At 36.4% G+C, this 22500-nt stretch overlaps 4 protein-coding genes across 4 annotated transcripts in view; 3 read left to right on the top strand and 1 right to left on the bottom strand.

Annotated features, from left to right (window-relative positions):
- LOC135210085 (low-density lipoprotein receptor-related protein 4-like) overlaps positions 1 to 22500 on the bottom strand; it is a 471815-nt gene that overhangs the window by 288351 nt on the left and 160964 nt on the right. The gene's annotated exons all lie outside the window — the stretch shown is intronic.
- LOC135210493 (uncharacterized) lies at positions 775 to 3820 on the top strand. The gene is made up of 5 exons (XM_064243379.1): positions 775 to 811; positions 1548 to 1670; positions 2087 to 2118; positions 2583 to 2681; positions 3366 to 3820. The coding sequence occupies exons 1-5, from the start codon at positions 778 to 780 to the stop codon at positions 3411 to 3413; spliced, it is 336 nt and encodes a 111-aa protein (XP_064099449.1). The 5' UTR covers positions 775 to 777; the 3' UTR covers positions 3414 to 3820.
- Positions 5697 to 12504, top strand: LOC135210492 (uncharacterized). The gene is made up of 5 exons (XM_064243378.1): positions 5697 to 5958; positions 6749 to 6916; positions 7633 to 7694; positions 9160 to 9291; positions 12005 to 12504. Exons 1-5 carry the CDS (start codon positions 5829 to 5831, stop codon positions 12056 to 12058), a joined length of 546 nt encoding a protein of 181 aa, XP_064099448.1. The 5' UTR covers positions 5697 to 5828; the 3' UTR covers positions 12059 to 12504.
- Positions 12345 to 22500, top strand: part of LOC135209901 (uncharacterized) — a 27705-nt gene continuing 17549 nt past the window's right edge. Inside the window, exons 1-3 of the mRNA XM_064242642.1 lie at positions 12345 to 12385; positions 14961 to 15158; positions 21722 to 21844. Of these exons, the coding sequence (XP_064098712.1) occupies positions 12345 to 12385; positions 14961 to 15158; positions 21722 to 21844 (362 nt within the window). The remainder of the gene's footprint in view (positions 12386 to 14960; positions 15159 to 21721; positions 21845 to 22500) is intronic.

The following is a 22500-nucleotide window of genomic DNA, read 5'->3' as shown; positions in this document are numbered from 1 at the left end:
CAATAATCATTATTAGATATATACATATATATATATATATATATATATATATATATATATATATATATATATATTTATTAATAAAATAAATATCTATATATGTATAAGTATATTACATATATATATATATATATATGTGTGTGTGTGTGTGTGTGTGTGTGGGTAAATAAATTATTCTGTTATAAACAGGATACGTCTCAAGTATAAAAGGCCATTAAAACACTCAGGTATAAAACTAAGGACTATATTTCGGTGGACTGACTTCCATCCTTATTAAGTAGTGAATGCTACTTGTTAAGGGTGGAAGTTAGTCCATCGAAATACAGTCCTTAGTTTAAAAGAAGAGTGTTATAAAGGGGGCCTTTTATACTTGAGATCTATATATATGTATATACATATATTATCAATATACTTATATATATATATATATATATATATATATATATATCTATATTATCTATATGTATATATATTTATATATATAATATATAATAATATATATATCTATATATATAATATATTATAATACATAATATAATATAATGCAAAACGATTTAAATAAATTTACTCCATAACAATACACGCACAAGTCCAGTACATGAGAATAAAGCACTGTATCACTTTATTCATGCACGCTAAAACACCATGAACTTGCAACATTCAGAAATGATATAAGAGTATCGTGTAAATATCCATGAGCAATTACCACCCAAACAAACGTCCAAGATCAATTAAATGCTAATATTCTATTCTTTCACTTCTTTCTGGACAGAGGAGATGGTGGGATGTCTGAAGCTGACCCGACCTCCTGGTAAGGTTATCCTTTTTCTTTTTCTTTTTTTTGTGGGGGGGATGCGCTTGGGGACGGGCTGGATACAGAATCCTACTGAACTTATCCTATATCGTATAAAACCCTTTAATTTTTTCTATCTTTATATCGTAACGACATCCTCGTCTTTTGATCTGCTTACCACAAAAAAGGCAGGCTTTTGAATTTCCGTTTTTAATGTAAAAAAAAAAGAAGAATTATCAGAAAGGAATGTTTCTTACACAGAAAAGCAAGTTGTAATCACTGGAGTTTTTGCTATGCCAAATAAAATATGCTTGATTCTGTAGCCCGACTTACAAGCGACCTTATTATGAATTAGTTTTGTTTGTTTGTATGGTGTTTTTACGTTGTATGGAACCAGTGGTTATTCAGCAACGGGACCAACGGCTTTACTTGACTTCCGAGCCACGGCGAGAGTGAACTTATATCACCAGAAATACACATCTCTTACCCCTCAGTGGAATGCCCGAGAATCGAACTCGCGGCCACTGAAGTGACAGGCAAACACCATACCAACCACGCCACAGAGGCGCTTTTAATATGAATCAGAAACGAGAGTTTCCTCCATAGAGAAGCAAAATGTCATTTAATTAATCTTTAGCTTTACCACATGTAAACTTCTTCGCCAACAAACGACTTTATTATTAATAATGAATTTCTTACTATAAATCATTAGATTCTTTTTAGAATAAAAAAAAAACTCTTCTTGTTCTTGCAGTGCAATTGATCTGCAACACTGAAAACGCTACAGAGTGTCAAAGGAAGTACGACGCCTGCAACAAACTTATCCAGCCCAACGCCGAGTTCATGAAAGCCTCCCAGAGCTGCATGGTCCTGCCAGGTGAGTGGCTTAATGTTTTCTGTAAAGTCATAGTTAGTTACACACGATGGTACATACTTATGATCTAATACTTTAAGTAAATATACCCCCACTTGTTAAGGGTATGATTGCGCATGGATAGTCAGATACTCGCTTATACACTGAGGAGTAAGGATATATTTACGTATTGCACTGGATAATGTATAAGTACACCATATATGATAAAAATATTTGCCAATACAATCTTAAGCCAAAAAAAAGGAAAAAAATAGGTATTTTGTTCATTATTTTTCCAATAAGGTACCAAAATGCTATCCTGAAATATTCATCATAAAAGTTTTGTTCATAGTGGACACAAAACAATTTTATTCTTCTATAAAAAAAATTATTTTTAATTCCATTCTCGCTTTGCAAAACGTGAAACCGCATAACAACAGACGAAATGGGAGCCAAGAACTGCCTGCAACCGGTAAGAGCCTTCGTATATTAAAATTGGGGTTTTTTGTAATACATAAATTAATGAAAGCTAAAAATACGTAATTGATTATATAAATAAATCAAATAATGCATTGAGTATTCAATTAGTCGTGCACTTAGCAAGGTAAATATAATGATCATACAGGTATCAATAATTTACCGAATTATATATATATATATATATTATATATATATATATATATATATATATATATATATATATATATATATATATATATATATATATATATACACATATATATATATATATACTATATATATATATATATATATATATATATACATATATATATATATATACATATATATATATATATATATATATATATATATATATATATATATACATATACATATATATATATATATATATATATATATATATATATATGTATTGAAAATTAATGTGATGCTGTGAACCTTGAATACACCCAGGCCCTAAACGAGATGACGAAAACCATTGACAACGTGTCCGTCCAAGAAGGTGTCAAGGACTATTTCAAGAATTTCTGGACGCCATCAATGGGCTTTGTGGTAAGGACTGCCTGCTTGCTTGTCTCCCACTAAACTTAGACATACATGTAAAATACATATTTGTGTGTGGGTAAAATGAGAGAGAGAGAGAGAGAGTGATATTTTAGTAATGGTCAGTTACTATAAGATTCTACTATAATCACTGAGCTATTACAACTCAGTTGGTTCCCAACCACTGAAACAGCTGACAACAGATGCAGATTTCTCAAATGTCAATGGAACTGTGAATCCTACTCCTCTTTCAATCCAAATGCAACTGTGAATCTTACTCCTCTTTAGAGCCCAATGCAACTGTGAATCTTACTCCTCTTTAGAGCCCAATGCAACTGTGAATCTTACTCCTCTTTAAAGCCCAATGCAACTGTGAATCTTACTCCTCTTTAGAGCCCAATGCTGTGAATCTACTCCTCTTTAAAGCCCAATGCAAACTGTGAATCTTATCCTCTTTAAAGCCCAATTGAACTGAATCTCTCCTCTTTAAAGCCCAATGCAACTGTGAATCTTACTCCTCTTTAAAGCCCAATGCAACTGTGAATCTTACTCCTCTTTAAAGCCCAATGCAACTGTGAATCTTACTCCTCTTTAAAGCTCAGTGGAACTGTAAATTGCTTCTTATATATTTAACATGGAATCCGAACCAGTTCCCTCTATATTAATCTAAACATTCTGCATCTTCTTCAACAGGGATTTCACAGCTGCATGATGATGGTCTGCACGTTGGAGCTGAAGTAAGCCAAGCCTGAACAACTGCCTGCAACTCTTAAGAAATGGATTAGCCATGGGCATAGATTTAAAATGTGCCCCATGAAGATGTGTGATGTAAGAAAAGTATATAAATAATTGTATCCTGCGACCTGAAAATGAAGTTTGGAAATTGGTAATCTATGACACTGATGTATAAGAAATTTAGTTGAAGAATTAATAGTAAACAAGGGTTATAAGTCCGGATTTAATAGTGAAGTGTAGAATGTGTACCTGATGTTCGCAGCAGAGTCATTGAGGGGTTTTCATTAACAAAGGCATTTTGGCAATCAAGCTTTATATTCGTCTGTTAACTCGCCATCAAAACATGGTAAATCATCAATGTATCAATTATTTCACAACTGAAAAACAAATAAAAAGACTAAGCACCCAATCACTATGTGTATTTTCAATTTATGCAACAGAGTCAAATAAATTCTGAAGTTTCTATTCGAAGGAGTTAGATAATCTCATTCATCCTTCACGACATAATCTTCCTTGGTAAGAGATTTGAAATTATTCCCACTACACATCTGCTAAGCTTATGACATGCATTGGTCTCTACACAACCTAGTATTATTACTGTTACTATTCAGAAGATGAACCTATTCATATGGAACAAGCCCACCAAAGGGGCCACTGATTTGAAATTCAATAATCCAAAGAAAATGATCATTGGAAAGAAGTAACAGAAAGTAATGTTTAATACAGAAAGGAGCGAGTGCTTACTAAAATATTAAAAGTAAATTAACGAATTAATGAGTAAACACAGATGAAAATTTAAATAAATTATTAACAAAACAAGGAGAATTGTACTAGGGTAGTCATGCATTGCATGTGCGCTTAAACTTATAAAGTTCCAATTACACGCAACCTCAGGGTGGGAGGAAGTTCGACCGCGAGACATATCGACTGCATATTAGTGCTGCTCATAGAAGACTAAAATCAACTATAGAGGAATATCTTAATGCACCAGGAAGCTCCCAGCTCAGCTTGGATTTATTTGTATAGGGCGACGATGTGATTCTATAGATATCCAACCCACTATAATGCAAAGAGTTCAAACTACGCGTCTCATTTTACAAAGGTCTTTCGCTCAAGGCTTTGGACGACCCAAAGGCTGCAAAGCGTGTTCGTGCAATTCTTATGAACCAAAAGCTACTCTTCCTCGTGACAAGTTAATTACTACATTATAGCAGGGGATTCCTTGAAACAGCCTGCATGAATTAAAATCCCAAAAGAAAGGATTCACTGTATATATATATATATATATATATATATATATATATATATATACATGCATACATACACATACATACATACATACGTACACACATATATACATACAGTATACGTATATCTCAACTACCATTTACGTCAATGTGGTTGAGAGAGAGAGAGAGAGAGAGAGAGAGAGAGAGAGAGAGAGAGAGAGATTCCAACACCTCTGATATGACAGCTTGAATTTTACTCTCCTGATAAAGGACTTCGTAACCAATAGCTAGAATTTATAAAAAAAAAAGAAAAAAAAAAATTGTCATTGGTAGAGGTGAACGGGAGGAAACGCAACAGGATACATATTAGAGGATGATTGATGAACGGGGCCCACCCTAACTTGACAGTTCCACGGCTGTGTTGAATTGCCATCATACAACGTGATCACAAATGCATACCAGTGCTACGCTCTCTCTCTTCCTCTCTCTCTCTCTCTCTCTCTCCTCTCTCTCTCTCTCTCTCTTTACTAAGCTTAGTAAAGGACGAGAGTCGAAAGGCCTTGCAACGGTACTCCACTGATTCCCTTTTCTTCGTGGCTTTTGCCTTTATTTATATATTCGTCGGGTGCCAATTTTTCGTGATTCCAGTTCTATATATATATAAAATATATATATATATATATATATATATATATCATGCATATATATACTCTCTCTCTCTCTCTCTCTCTTTGTATATATATATATATATATATATGCGTGTGTGTGTGTGTGTGTGTATAATGTTCTCCTATACCAAACTTATGTGAATTCTACCCTAAAGTGCCCCACTGGGAAAAGCTGCAATTGCAATTTTGAAATTGCATAAGCAGCGGATGTTTTCGGACGGACAAAGATGAACAAGAAGACACCACCCTCAGTTTTCAATCCATTTAATCCAGTGCAACAATGCATCCTGAGTACTGGCTGCAAGTAAACGCAGTCCCGCTCGCAATGCGACCGGAAAGACCACAGACAGTAATAAATAAAGTCTCCAGTCGGAAACTCCCTATAAAAGCTTCAGCCGTGCGACGGCGCAGGCGCATTTGTGTTATCTCAGGCCCCTGGACCAACTCTGGACTCCCCGATCTCCTCCTGCAGTCACCGACTAAGGCCTCAGCAGCAGCAGCAGCATCTCTTACTACGTACCAGCATGAGAGCCAAACCGTTCCCCACTTGGCTTATAGTAGCCACGACGGTCGCGTGCATAGCGTCGGCGGCCCCTTCGGAAAACGGCCACGAGCACAGTCAAGAATCCAGCGAAGAAGGAAACATTCACCTGAGTAAGTCGTGTTCATTCGATCCTTGACGATTGTTGTTTTAGATTAGAGCTGAGCGACATATGCCTAAGTGACGAGCTTATTTATACCTCATGAAGGCTCTTAGAGAGTGCCCAGATGAAGATATTCAGTTGGCACATTCAGCGAGACAAATCCTACTCTAGAAACGCGACCGGTTTGAAGATTGCATTGTCGACACGTATCGTTCTCTTATTTTCAGTACTATGGTAGATTCACATCACCCGTGCATCTGATGTCTAGGCCAGGCCCTTGCGACGCTCCTAATTTGTTGTTGATAAGCTAATCATAGGCCTGGAAACTCAGTCTCTCCCGAGTGTTCACATGGGCAGGATGTATGTTCCACTTCTCCTGAGGGATACTGGTTTTCAACCCTGTGATTGGCTTATCAACAGCCAATCAGGAGCGTCGCAAGGGACTGGTATAGATATCAGATGCACGGGTGATGTGAATTTACTATAGCAATACAACTAACATCAGTTTCAATCGTTACTGTCAATAAACTTCCAGCGTCGAAAAGAGTCACTTTATTTGAAGGTGATGTCAATAGTCATGCCACTTCGCCAGTCTGGCCCTCACACCCGACACCTTTTATTGCTAATGAAACTTCAAGACCTTCCCCTCTTCCGGTTCAAGAGTGATGAAAACACCTCTCCCTCGTATCAACTTTGTTTATTTTTTCCCCCAAACACTCTTACCAGGGATCTTTTCAGGCTGAAATATATTTGGGGTTTGAAGAGCGCCTCCTGATCCAGATATGTTTTTTTTCGCACAGAAAATCTCTGCCCTGGAGAGACCGAGGACTGCCTCGAGAAGGTCAGGAGTTGCAAGAGGTACCTCCAACCAAGTTCAGAGGAGCCCACGATGGCGGAGAGAGAAAAATGGGACACAAGTCACGATGCTTGCAGGAAGAAGTACGAACGGGACTCCAACAATGTGCCAGGTACTTGGAGAGAGAGAGAGAGAGAGAGAGAGAGAGAGAGAGAGAGAGAGAAGAGAGAGAGAGAGATTTGTATAATACATGGATATATATTTATACAGATTATTTATATATGTATTTATATATTCATATACATTGTATATATTATATATTATATATATATATATATATATATATATATATATATATTATATATATATATATATATATATATTTAGATAATATATATATATATATATATATATCTATATATGTATATAAATAGATATAATAAATATATATATATATATATATTATATATATATACTATATATATAATATATATATATAATAAATATGTTATATAGAAATATATATATATTATATATATATATATATATATATATATATATATATCTATATATATTACAAGTATTTATCGCTGTAAAGTAAAAGTAAAAATAAAATATAAATAAATCACATATATGCATACATAGCTCGTCATTGCATTCACAATTTTTTTTCCCCCCATGGATATAATGACATACCTTAAACCAAGACTGATTCTATTTTAAGACTGTTAACCTCCAAACTCACACACACACACACACACACACACACACACATATATATATATATATATATATATATATATATATATATATATATTTATATATATAATATATATATATATTATATATTATATATATATATATATATATAAAAAAATATTTTTTCAGGCGAACCTGATCCCATGATGAGTTCAAAGATCAGCAGGTGTGCCATGGAGATGATGGAATACGTAAGTAAATTATATCCCTTTTCGCTTACTCGGGGAGTAAGCCTAGAAACTGCTTTCTTGTTGTTGTTCCTTCTTCTTCTTCTTCTTGTTGGGGTAGGAAAGGTCTATGGAAAAGCCTAAAAAGGTCTGAAAAAGGTGTTTTGCGTTGAGTTAAAGATACGGGAATTTGAAGATAGGATATTTAGGATTTACTTATTAAACTGAAAATGTAAAAAAAAAATAATAAATGGTGTGCGTGTTAAACAGTACAGAAGAATAATTTCTAATAAAATACAGCCTATTTATTTTAATTTTCGTTGGTGAAGCAACGCTCTATTCGACTGTAGATTTTAGCACGCTCCCCCCGCCCCCGAGTAAGCTGGAGGTTGGATCACGTCTTGTTTTGCTTTATATCATATTGGAAAGGCTTTTGTCTGAATTCTTAAGTCGTATCTTTCGCGTCTCATTACTTCCTTGGAAGGGGGCGATGGTTAGCCAGAAATCAAAATTAAATGGTATTTAATGAAGTTTGTGCTCTTATAAAAAAATAAACAGGCATGACAGTTAAATTGGATAATATAGATATAAATAGAATTAGATATAATTCCATCTCATCTCGAGTTTTAATTAACCCGAGATCAGATGGTGTTAAAGTATCATTCTACTTATATCTATATTATGTTAAACGTCCTTTCTTTCTATTCATTTATCATAATGGCGCAAAGATCTTTTACGTTAAGCCCAAAAAAAGAGGAAAAAGAAGAAAAAAATATTACGTACACTCCATCTTTCCTTTCTAATTCAATTATGACCGGACAATAAAATGCCTGAGTAACATTAAATAGCAATATTTTCTTCCCTTCATCCACGAGAACTACCGACAAAAGTGTTTATTTAAGCATTTTGTTTCAAAAATGAAACTTAAAGTACTACTGATTTTCCATTGTGAGTAATTTCAGATATCATTTTTTCTAACAATCAAGTCAAATACGTTCGTAGTGATTTACCTGCAATAATTCAACTACTCGGAAGGAACATGTATAACGTAATTTTCTACATCTTTTACTCTTACAGTGTAATAACCATTGAGTTTTCAAAGGGTAAACTATATATATATATATATATATATATATATATATATATATATATATATATATATCCATAAATACATCTATATTCATTCAATATATACATACATATATAATACATACATATACATACATATATATATATATATATATATATATATATATATATATATATAAACATGGTCTATTCTATTTCCTCCATATTTTAGTGGGCTTCCTACAACATAATATTTTAGTGCACGGATACAGTGTTTATAACTTTGCTACACACACACACACACACACACACCACACACACACACACACACATATATATATATATATATATATATATATATATATATATTATATAATATATATATATATATATATTCTCAGTTTAACCTTAACCACCGCAGATCGTCGAGGGCGAGATCAACCGGGCGATCATCAGGAAGGATGTGGAGGCGAATCTCTCAGACGCACCGACCGCAGTTCGCAGGGCAGTCCTCTCCGCTGTTGACACCTGCCCGGCAACCATCAGCGAGGACGTGAGTCATGCTTTCAAGCCAGAGAGAGAGAGAGAGAGAGAGAGAGAGGAGAGAGAGAGAGAGAGAATACTTGACATTGTTTCTTATAGCTACTAAGATTTTGAACGCTTGACTGAATGCCATATGAGAACGCACAGCAGAAGTCCCCTTCATGAAACATTCAGCCTGTTTCTGTATTTGACCTCGAGACCAACGAGTGGACAAAAAGGCAGCTACACAAGGATGATACGTGGACCCCGAACATACTTAGGATCCGAACGAGTCCAGCTGGAGTAATAGGCTATAGGAAACTCACGTTATAAGGCGATATTTCTGCAATTTTTCATAACCTTCAGAATATGAGTTCTTCACTCTTGTCAACAGAATTACAAACATAGAATTTTTCTATTTTTTCCATGGGACTCGCACCCCGAATGGAAATGGCCGACTCCCCCATACGGTGGCGCACCCCCCAGGTTGAGAACCACTGTTTTAATGAAGCTCTTTATAACTACGGTACCAAGTGATTATTGTGACCTCTTTTTGCCTTGATCGACTGACTAATTGATCTGATTGACTATAACATTTATTGAGGTACTCTTGGCCCATATTCACAATATAGAGTTTGTGATCCATTGAGGGAGACATTCTAAAACCCGTCCCTTAAAAGGGATATAACGCCCATTAGGTGTGGGCGTGGGGTGGGGAGGTAGGATGAAACCCCATTATAAACCATCTTAAGGGTCCCCACTATAACCCTGCCAAGATTCATGCCCATTGGACCTGCCGTTTGGCCGTGATTGAATGACAGACGTACGGACAGACGTAACGCCCATTTAAGTAAGATTATCATTAGTGGAGAAACAAATCCATAGTTATTTAAATGTACATACATTTAAATTTAAAACTTTAAGTATCGCTTTCGGGAATCTTTTCGGTTCCCCTTGATTCCCGAAAGCTATCCTTAAAATTTTAAATTTAAATATTATTGTGAAATTTACATAACTCGGGTGGATTTGTTTTCTTCATTGAAGACTCGGGCTACTATGAGGATTTTTTAATTTTTTTTTTTTTTCTTTTGCTCTATCACAGTCCTCCAATTCGGCTGGGTAGTATTTATAGTGTGGGGTTCCGGGTTGCATCATGCCTCCTTAGGAGTCCATCACTTTTCTTACTATGTGTGCCGTTTCTCGGATCACACCTTTCTGCATGAGTCCTGGAGCTACTTCAAGCCTTGGTGGCTACATTCCTTTTCAGGGATCTTGGGATCATGCCTAGTGCTCCATATGATTATGGGTACGATTTCCACTGGCATATCCCATATCCTTCTTATTTCTATTTTCAGATCTTGATATTTATCCATTTTTTCCCTCTCTTTCTCTTCAACTCTGGTGTCCCATGGTATTGCGACATCAATGAGTGATACTTTCTTCTTGACTTTGTCAATCAACGTCACGTCTGGTCTGTTTGCACGTATCACCCTATCCGTTCTGATACCATAGTCCCAGAGGATCTTTGCCTGATCGCTTTCCATCACTCCCTCAGGTTGGTGCTCGTACCACTTATTACTGCAAGGTAGCTGATGTTTCTTGCACAGGCTCCAGTGGAGGGCTTTTGCCACTAAATCTTGCCTCTTTTTGTACTGGTTCTGTGCAAGTGCCGGGCATTCGCTTGCTATGTGGTTTATGGTTTTATTTTTCGTATTGCACTTCCTACATATGGGAGAGATGTTATTTCCGTCTATCGTTCTTTGAACATATCTGGTTCTTAGGGCCCTGATCTGTGCCGCTGTTATCATTCCTTCAGTTTCCTTCTTTAGCTCTCCCCTCTGTAGCCATTGCCATGTGTCATCGCTGGCTAGTTCTTTAGTCTGTCTCATGTTATTGTCCGAGCATTGGTTTGTTGTGCCAGTCCTCTGTTCTGTCTGTCATTCTCCTGTCTCTGTATAAATTTCTGGGTCTTCGTCTACTTTTATTAGTCCTTCTTCCCATGCACTCTTTAGCCACTCGTCTTCACTGGTTTTCAGATATTGCCCCAGTGCTCTGTTCTCGATGTTGACGCAGTCCTCTATACTTAGTAGTCCTCTCCCTCCTTCCTTTCGTGTTATGTATAGTCTGTCCGTATTTGCTCTTGGGTGTAGTGCTTTGTGTATTGTCATATGTTTCCTGGTTTTCTGATCTATGGTGCGGAGTTCTGCCTTCGTCCATTCCACTATTCCTGGCGCTGTATCTGATTACTGGCACTGCCATGTGTTTATGGCTTTTATCATATTTCCGGCGTTGAGTTTTGACTTGAGTATCGCGATGAGTCTCGGCATATATTCTTTCCTGATCGTGTCCTTAATCTCTTGGTGTTTTATTATTATTATTATTATTATTATTATTATTATTATTATTATTATTATTATTATTATTACTATTATTATTCAGAATTTAAACATCTATTCATATGGAACAGGCCTAAAGGGGCCACTGACTTTAAAATCAAGCTTTCAAATAATATGGGTTCATTTGAAAGACGCTACAGAAGATAACAGGACATGCGCACACACACACACACACACACACAAGATATCTGTTACCAGAAAAGAAAGGGAAAAAATGAATAAATCAAATAGTAAACACATCGACACAAACATAAATGAACTACCAAAATACAAGGTGAATTATTTTAGAGTAATTTTGCATTATTTCTTCGCTTGAAAAAAAAAAATTATTTTCATTGTAAATTTCAGAATGGTGAGGCCTACTCCGTATGCCTCATGAAGGCCTGTTTTTCAGCTTTTTAAAGAACCAACCAAATTTGGACTGAGCCTGACTTCGAGGAGCACGGAGACCAATAAGCAAATCATCATAATGCCTACCCAGATTACACTCAGAGTTAAACAGAAGGATTCCCAAGAAATATTATACGGCAAAGTACATACAACATGTGATATGGATAAGGTCAACAGATGTGAGGAAGTCAACACAATGGGTATTCAATCTTTCGTTCATCACAATGCTCGAGAGACGTTTGAGGAGAAGTTTTCTGTACTTCATGCAAAGACAAAAAATTGCAGATACTAATACATAATGCTTCATGAGGAAGAATATTCTTGTACATCAATGCGAAGGTAAGGAACTCGGTAGTGACACTAAATAAAAAAAATAATAAATAAATCAAATTTCCATTTAATTTCATATCTTGCCTGAATACGCACACGATTTCTACTGTTATTTCATGATTAAATCTTGCCCATTTCTATACGCGTATTATTCCCTGAGCATGGCAACTGACTTATATAAGAAAGGAATGGAATATAAAACTTAGGCCGAAGGCCAAGCACAAATGATTGCATAGAGTTTTTTGAAAAAAAGTACGTCTACAGTTCGCAAATGATTGCATACACTTTCTTGGATTAAAAACACTTCAATAGTTCACAGATGCCTGCATACAGTTTCTTACAAAAAAAAATACGTTACAGGTCACTAATGACTACATAATCATGGTGAAAGAAGGATGCATTAACACATACGGATGAGTATCACGAATATTTATTATAATTTTTTTTTTTTGTCTTTCAACAAAGACATAACCTTTATGACCACAGTGCCTCTTACCTGCTGGATACAAATAACAAACAACTACATAATAGTATCTGACCGCGCGGGAATGTTCAGCAAAGAACAAATGTTCTTGCCTTATACAATATACTAGAACACCGAAAACAGAAAAATATAATTGGACGAATCCTACTGAATTGAACTGAATATATTATTCAGGCCAAAAGCCAAACATTGGGATCAATGAGGTCATTCATCGCTGACACGGAAACTGACAGTAACAGGTTTGAAAGGTGTAACAGGAGGAAAACCTCAGAGCAGTTGCACTATGAATTAGTTGTCGGGAGAGGGTGGAAAGTAAGATGGAAGAATGAGAATATAAAAGGAGGTACAGTAAAAGGAACGAAAGGGGCTGCAGCCTATGTCGAGAGTAGCCATTCATGTGATACGTCTACGTTACCGTTTTACTGAATGCCTTCTTGAATTCACAGCGAAAACCGAAAATGAAACCATTTCGGTAACAATTTGCATCGAAACAATATAGGATTCCTCTTACCTTGTGAGTCTGATCTCGCCAGGAATACTAAACGGAAACACACTTACCTGGAAATAAAAAGAAAGAAAAGTTAATGATTCGTTCAAGAGGTCATGATTTATAGAGAATAAGCAGCCTAGAGGAAGAAGAGTTAGACATGATTTTTCAGAGATATCCACCAAACAAAAATGTTGAAAAAGTAGTGAAATTTTAGGTAATTATAGTTCTGATTTTTTCGTAATTTCAAAAAGGGAAATTAAAAGCTTTTAGCCTAAACAATATAATACAGGAAAAAAATCCGAAGCCTTTACAAAGAAAATAGTTGTTCTAAGTAAACATAAATTCAAATGATTGGCCTTTCTCGGTCTCCTCATACTGCCTTAGATTTTACCAATATATATATATATTTTATATATATATTATATATATATATATATATATATATATATTATATATATATACACACACATATGTAACGTATAATATGTATATTCATACATATATGTGTGTGCATGTGTCTGTGCAGATTATAATATATATATATATATATATATATCGAGCTACAAATGTCCTTTAATATCTAATTCGCTCTACCTCGGAATTTAATATATTTTCATATATGTTTAACCGAAGGGGAATTTTTTAGTCGATAGAGATTTGCCGGCTCACGGGCGTGAATCATCGACACCTTCAAATCCAAGACGACAGTAAAGCTTTAACCTACATGGCCACCGCCGGCAAATCTCTTATCGACTAAAAAATACCCCTTCGGGTAAACATATGAAAATATATTAATTCCGAGGTAGAGCGAATTAGATATTGAAGGACATTTGTAGCTCGATATATGTATATGAATCACGATAATGTGATATGACTTATATAATGGCTAAGTGGGGACAAAAGCTCTAAAACGCTACAGAGGCAGAGGTGGGTTGATGCAGTCTCCAAACTACGAATACCTGAGAGCAACAGGTATTTGAGGTGGGTGTTACGGACCGTGAGAGAGAGGTCCGCTCCAAAGTTCGATGTGAAAATAAACAAAAAGAATTCAACACCAATAGTTGAAACTGGGGATACGAATATAGAAAGATACACTAACAGAACAAAGGTTTATTTACAAGCTCACTAACAAAAGATAAATGCAGAATGGTTTCTCCTATTTACATACCACAAGTAAAATCTTACAATGCGTGAACTGGGGAACGGTGAGGTAAAGCAAATACTTGCTGGCCAGTTTTGCACTGTCAGAGATCTATGCTCGAAGCGGTGGCTTCACAAAAGGAGAACAGTAATTGCTGACGTCTTCTTGACTCCGTATTGCAGAAAACAATGTCTATTCTTGATACTTGAAGGGCAGGAACTCCTCAAAACCTCTTGTAGGACGTTTCTTCCCTGAAGTCTTGCTCTACGTCGAAAAGCCTGGGTCGTCCACTCCCGGACGACTTGACCAGATCCCAATTAAACTCTCGAGCGCCTTTTTCTCTCTGATCCTTCGTCTGTTCCTTCTTCTCTTATCTCTCTCTGATGATCTCTGATCTCTGCTGCTGGGCTCTCAATGATAATCTGATCTGTGACTCTTACTGATGATCTGCTCTCTCCTACTTTGTCAGGCGTGGCCAACCAGAGAACATCACAGGCTTCCGAGATTACCAGAACGTCTTAGAAGAATCTCGACGAAGTATTGCATCATATTTCGCTGCATTTTCTGCCGACGTGACTGCTCCTTTCGCGTTCCACAACACTCCTGCCGATTCTAGAACCATCATGAGAACAGGCTCCTCCAACACATGTGCGAAAGCCTCTTTGCTGCAGACCTACTTGAAGAAAATGCATTTTCATTTCCTTTAACTTATCATTCGTTGCTATGAAGCCATTACCATGTCACGTACCCCCCAAAAAAGAAAAAAATTAAATCAACTTATTTTTTTTTTTTAAAGAGAAACAAGAATTAAACAGCAGGGGAACAATTCTGCATAAAGCTTTAACACTTCTTCATTCACTCAACCACTCGTGCCAAAACAGAAAACGGTCATTAGGTTGCTCATTCTGAAAACTCTAGAGAGGCTATTAGCTATCACATTATCCTTTCCTCTTACTTTTTCCATTTTATGAACTCTGATTAAAACTCTGAAATACTAAAACACATCTTGCATTTTCTCAAAACTAATTTCTCTCAGTAACACTGTCACATAGAACACTGGCGGGGGCCACGGTACGGGGCGTTCTTTATAATTCTTAATCAATTTTACATGCAAACACTTTGCTCTACTCTTACCCATATCGATTAAATAATGCAGATTTTCCCTCTTCGCTAAAATTGAAAAAGGATCTTTGAACTTATACGATAAAGAGGGACCTTCTTTCTGGACTAATACTAAAACTTTATCTCCTAAGATCATGTTTCCGTTTAGTTTCCCCTTGACTCTCACTCTCGTTCTCCTTTGCTAGTTGCCAAGCATCTCTTAAACTGTTTTTATAAAACTCTGGATTAGTGATGTAATCTTCTCTACCCTTACTTACAGACAAAGGTCCGACCATATTGATAAGTATATTCTCAAAAGATTCGCCTATTGAAGGAGTATTACACAACGGAACTCTGGGAATTACTTGATTCGGTTTCCAGGCAATTTGGCATTCATGACAGCTTAAAACATACCTCTTTACGTCACTCTTCATTTTAGGCCAAAAGTACGCCCTACTGGTACAATTGAAAGTTTTATTTACTCCTAAATGTCCTTGCTCATCATGTGCTAACTTCAAAACTAGCTCACGAAGGTTCCTAGGAACCACTAATTGTTCGGTGATTTCCCCTTTACTACCTGCCTTAGGACAAACATAATGACACAAAACCTCGTCCTTTAAACAAAAAGTTTCCTTACACACATCATCGAGATCATCATCCAGCTCACATTAAAAAATTCGGGTTAGTGTCTCATACTCTCTCTGAAACTTGACTAGCTCATCCTTATTCACCAGGTTAGTGCCTAATTCATCACCGTAACTAGTACTAGATACTGGTACATTTACTACATTACCCTCGACAGCTACACCTTCCATTTGGCTATCACTTTCAACATCAATAGAGTCCGGTCTCTAAGCCACACTCATGCCAAGATCAACATCGCCACCTCTATCACACTCGTTCGAATCCACGAACTCACTCTCGTTCGAATCCACGAACTCACACTCATTCGAATCCACGAACAAATTATGACTGTAGTCTATGTCTGTATCTAATCGCGACCTAGTTACTACCATTTCAGGCACTGGAATATCCCTCACAAAAGGATTCACACTCTTGGATAAAGCTAAGTCCTTACCAACAATAATGTCAACGCCATCAACAGGCAAACTGTCAACAACTGACTTTCTAAATTTAACTTCAACAAAGGACAAAGAACACAAGTGTTAGGAAATCCACCTAAACATGACTTTTTCTTCCATATTGATTTCTGCCCTGTTGGCACACTCACTCTCCTAATCAGTGAGACAGCAGCTCCTGTGTCTCGAAGCAAGACCACTTCCCTCGAAAATACTCCTCCAAGAGAGGAAACTATGCCTTCCGACAGAAATTCACCAAAAAATTTCCTAGTTTTTCTCATCACATCATTCCTACTTGACAAAAGGTTAACTAGAGACACTGGTTTCTTAACGTCCTTCCTTTCTACTACACAATTTCTCACTAAAAGCCCTTTCCCATTACATCGGAAACAAGTTAATTCTGAGCCATTAGATGCCACTTTACTCTTACAGACCTTAGACGTATGACCAGGTTTTCCGCATGTATAACAGGAATAGTCACTTTTACTCGCATTGCTATTTCTATGACTGAAACCTTTACTGCTTTGTATTCTATCAGACGAAGGATCATTTCGTTTCTTATTAACACTCAAATTATGAGTTAGACTATATTCGTCAGTTAACCTAGTTGCTCCTGCAAAAGGTACTTCTCGCCTATCTTCTACATAAAGCTTAATCTCAGGGGATATGTTATCTTTGAAGTTTTCTAGCAACGCTAAAGTTCCTCAAACCATCAAAATCCTCAACTTTAGCAGAAGTTAACCAATCAAAAAACAGCCTCTTTAACTTCTTACCATATTCTACATAAGTAATATTCTCATCCTTTCTCAAATTTCTAAATTTCTTACGGTACGCCTCCGGTACTAACCTGTACGTGCTAAGAACAGTTTCTTTCACAATATCATAATCATCACATTCCTCCTTAGACATGCAACTATACACAGTAAGCGCCCTACCACTCAAAACCTACTCTTTCCATTAACTTCTCAAAACACAGGAAATATTTCGTTACATCTTCCTCATCAAACTTTGGTACTGATTTCAGCACTGCACTCATACCTAACCTATCAGCTTCGTTTTCATTCTGGCCTGACTGACTGTTAAGAGTGCTTTGCCTTAACCGAGCAATTTCCAACTCGTGCATACGTTCTTTCTCTCTTCCTTCCTGCTGCATTACCAACATTTCTCTCTCTTGCTGCATTTTCATTACTTCTCTCTCTTGCTGCATTTTCATTGCTTCTCTCTCTTGCTGCATTTTCATTGCTTCTTTCTCTTGCTGCATTGTCATTGCTTCTCTCTCAGCCGGTCTTTTATCTCTCTCATACTTTTCTCTATCTTTCTTTTCAACATACTCACAGAGATCATTCCCTTCTATACCTAGTAGCTTACCCGACTTCAATAAACTTTCACCATCCCACTCATTCTGGTTCTTTCTATATTCTCTCTGTTTCAAACTGTTACGGTGTCGAAATATACTGGCCAAGGTCGTCACAATGTTATGGACCGTGAGAGAGAGGTCTGCTCCGAGTTCAATGTGAAAATAAACAAAAAGAATTCAACACCAACAGTTGAAACTGGGGATACGAATATAGAAAGATACACTAACAGAACAAAGGTTTATTTACAAGCTTACTAACAAAAGATAAATGCAGATCTAGTGGTTTCTCCTATTTACATACCACAAGTAAAATCTTACAATGCGTGAACTGGGGAACGGTGAGGTAAAGCAAATACTTGCTGGCCAGTTTTGCACTGTCAGAGATCTATGCTCGAAGCAGTGGCTTCACAAAAGGAGAACAGTAATTGCTGACGTCTTCTTGACTCCGTATTGCAGAAAACAATGTCTATTCTTGATACTTGAAGGGCAGGAACTCCTCAAAACCTCTTGTAGAACGTTTCTTCCCTGAAGTCTTGCTCTACATCGGAAAGCCTGGGTTGTTCACTCCCGGACGACTTGATCAGATCCCAATTAAACTCTCGAGTGCCTTTTTCTCTCTGATCCTTCGTCTGTTCCTTCTTCTCTTATCTCTCTCTGATGATCTCTGATCTCTGCTGCTGGGCTCTCACTGATAATCTGATCTGTGACTCTTACTGATGATCTGCCCCCTCCTACTTCGTCAGTCGTATTTATATGGCAACCTGGGGGCATGGCCTACCAGCGAACGTCACAGGCTCCCGAGATTACCAGAACGTCTTAGAAGAATCTCGACGAAGTATCGCATCATATTTCGCTGCATTTTCTGCCGACGTGACTGCTCGTGTCGTGTTCCACAACACTCCTGCCAATTCTAGAACCATCATGAGAACAGGCCCCTCCAACATGTGCAAAAGCCTCTTTGCTGCAGACCTATTTGAAGAAAATGCGTTTTCATTTCCTTTAACTTATCATTCGTTGCTAAGAAGCCATTACCATGACAGTGGGAGGCAGCATAAACTTGTACCCTCTTGCGGTGGAGGGGTGGGTAAAAGCTTCCTGGTCGTCTTAGATTTGAAGGTGTCAATGGTTCACGCCCATGAGCCGGCAAATCTCTTATCGACTAAAAAATTCCCCGTCAGTTAAACATACATGAAAATATATTAATTCCGAGGTAGAGCGAATTAGATATTAAAGGACATTTATAGCTCCATATATGTATATGAATCACGGTAATGTGATATAACTCTATATATATATATATATATATATATATATATATCTATATATACATATATATATTATGTATATATATTATATATATATTATATAATATATATATAGGACGTGAAGGAAATGTAGATCATGTGAATAAAGTAGATTTTATTTTATAATTATACTATGTCTCTATATTTATATATATACATACATGAATGACTACATATGCATGTATACATGTGTAGTCTTTATACACTTCCTCGTATACATATGCACATACCTACTTTATTATATTCATTGCCGAAACTGGCCTCAGAATTCACTGACCCAACGGATATAAGAAGCTTTTTTTTTTTTTTTTTTTTGTTTTTTTTTTTTTTTTTTTTTTTTTTAGGTGGCCACTACTCAAGGCCTTGCACCTCGTTAATGGAATATGTGCCGATGGAGTTTGGTATTTCTTGCTGGACGAGTGATGTGGGTATCGAATGTATCACTGCTGTTGGCATTCATTATATACGTGTGTATATATATATATTAATATATATATATATATATATATATATATATGATATGATATATAACGTTATCCCTCAGGAGAGGCGGAACATAGATCCTAGCCCATGCGAACTCTCGAGAGAGACTGAGAATTTCCAGCCCCGTGATTGGCTTATCAGACAGCCAATCATTGAGTCGTATGGGACTGCCTAGACATCAAATGCACGGTTGATGTGAATCTACTATAGAATGAAATTAATATGAGGTAATCAGGCAAAAGAGTTACTAGGGTGAAATTAACATAAGGCCATCAAGCAAAAGAATGACTAGACCGAAATCAAAATGGAAAGTATCACAGCATTTTAGAATTTCTTCGTTTCTCTGCATAAAAAACCCAGAGATGAAACTCTTCTTGGGTGGTTTTGTTTTTGTTGCTTATTTTAGCAACGGCTGCGACGGTTTGCTCATTCGAACTGACGGCTGACCCGAGGGCAAAAGTGAAACGACGGAGTGGTTGCTAAGTAAAGGACCGCTTTTCGAAGAGTCTGCCAACCACTCCATTGTTTCAATTTTCCTTCGTGGCATTTGCATTTAATTTTACAGTCTATATATATATATATATATATATATATAATATATCATACTATATATACTATATATATTATATATATATACGTATATATATATTGAAATTGTTAATAGCCAACAAATGCCCTCTTAACGTCTCACATTCCTTGCTCTTTTTCTGGATACGTTTGTCACTACAAAGCCTTGAGCTCCAACTTCAAAGAAATTTCAAGAAATCGTGATGTCCAGACATCATGATTTCTTCAAATTTCTTTGAAGTTGGAGTCAAGGCTTTGAAGTGACAAGCGTATCCAGAAAAAGAGCAAAGAATGTGAGACGTTAAGAGGCATTGTGGCTATTACAATTAATCTGTATCTGGTAATAAGATTCTACAAATATATATATATATATATATAATAATATATTTATATATATATATATATATATATATATATATATATATATATATATATGTATGTGTGTGTGTGTGTGTGTGTGTGTGTGTGTGTGTGTGTGTGTGTGTTTGAAAAATAAAAATCAGGAGTAGTATTATTTAAATATTTCATTTGGTATTACCATAATTTCCTCACTAGCTGGCAGGACTTAGTATACTTCTTAACAAGAGCCTTTTTCAAAAAAAGTAACGTAATATATAAACTATAGAATTTTCTTGCCAATATTCTTTAATCATCCTTATCAAGACTGATAACGTTATCGTTGTAGCTGCGCCTGATGACACTGCTGACGTCGAAAGGGCTGTAACGTCATGACCAGACCACATGCCAATGTCGTCCGGGTATTTGCGCCCCACCTGAATAACTTCGACATCCCAGGAGCATTGGTGACGGGTGAGTCTTCAGATCTCGTGTCCTCTGGGGGGGTTATTGGCATCGGTAGTTAGTACGCTGACATTTCAATAATCGCTAAGACGCTAAGATAACATAATACGGATGGTCTAGTTTGCTCTGGGAAAGTGTATCTAAAATGGAGGTGTTTGTATGCACCAGCTGAACTCAACTTCTTTACCTCCTTCACAGTGCATTATATATATATATTATATATATCTATATATATATATATATATATATATATATATATATATAGTATATATATATATATATATATAATTAATATCTATATATAAATATATATAAAATGTATATATATACAATTTATATATATATATATATATATCATATATATATATATATAGATATATATATATCATTAGAAGATGAAACAGTACGTATATATATCTAACACCACAATAAAAATAACGTTTAATGTAATATAGTCCACGTCATACTGAGTGATTCGTGTACTAAAACCTTACACAGGTTTCCTTTATGCGTATTCTCCAAAAACCATTCTTTTCAGGGTTGGTTTCAGCCCACAGTCACAAAACGGCTCGGATTATATGCAAGATGTCTTATCAGACCTGGAGATCCCTGCAGCGAAAATAGCCAACATGACTGATTGCCTCATTCTAAACTGGCACAGGTTAGTATTCGTCCATTTCTGTGATAATAATAATAATAATAATAATAATAATAATAATAATAATAATAATAATAATAACTTAACATCATTGCTGAGTTTTGCTATTTAACCCATAGCTGGACCCTACCCCATCAGGGATAAGTACTCATTTACAGCTGAGCAGACTGAGGAAATTATGGTAAAGATCCTTTCCCAAGGAATCAACGCCGAGGAGAGCGGTCACCCATCCAACGAACTGACCAGCCCCAATGTTGCTTAACCATCCATTGACGACCTAACCACTCTGCCACGGAGCCACAGAGGGGATACCAACAGAACAAACTATTCGGAACCAACCAGAAAAGATATACAAGCCAACTAAGAGGGGAAGACACACCAAGAAATTCTTGAAGCCAAACCAAGTAATAGACTCTGGGAAAACATATGGAGCAATCCGGTATCACACAACAAACATGCAACATGGCTAGGAAGTCAAGGAAGAAGAAACAGGGAGAATAAAACAAAGATTCACAAGAGATCACGACAGACACAGTCAGACACCAACTAAAGAAAATGCCAAACTGGAAAGCCCAAGGTCCTGATGAAGTCCATGGATACTGGCTCAAAACTTCAAGGCCCTACACCCACGAATAGCAGAACAACTCCAGCATTGTATC

Source organism: Macrobrachium nipponense, chromosome 39, assembly GCF_015104395.2.
Source record: "Macrobrachium nipponense isolate FS-2020 chromosome 39, ASM1510439v2, whole genome shotgun sequence".
NCBI classification, from domain to species: domain Eukaryota; kingdom Metazoa; phylum Arthropoda; class Malacostraca; order Decapoda; family Palaemonidae; genus Macrobrachium; species Macrobrachium nipponense.
The sequence above is the reverse complement of the archived record's forward strand: the minus strand, read 5'-3'. Positions and strand labels throughout refer to the sequence as shown.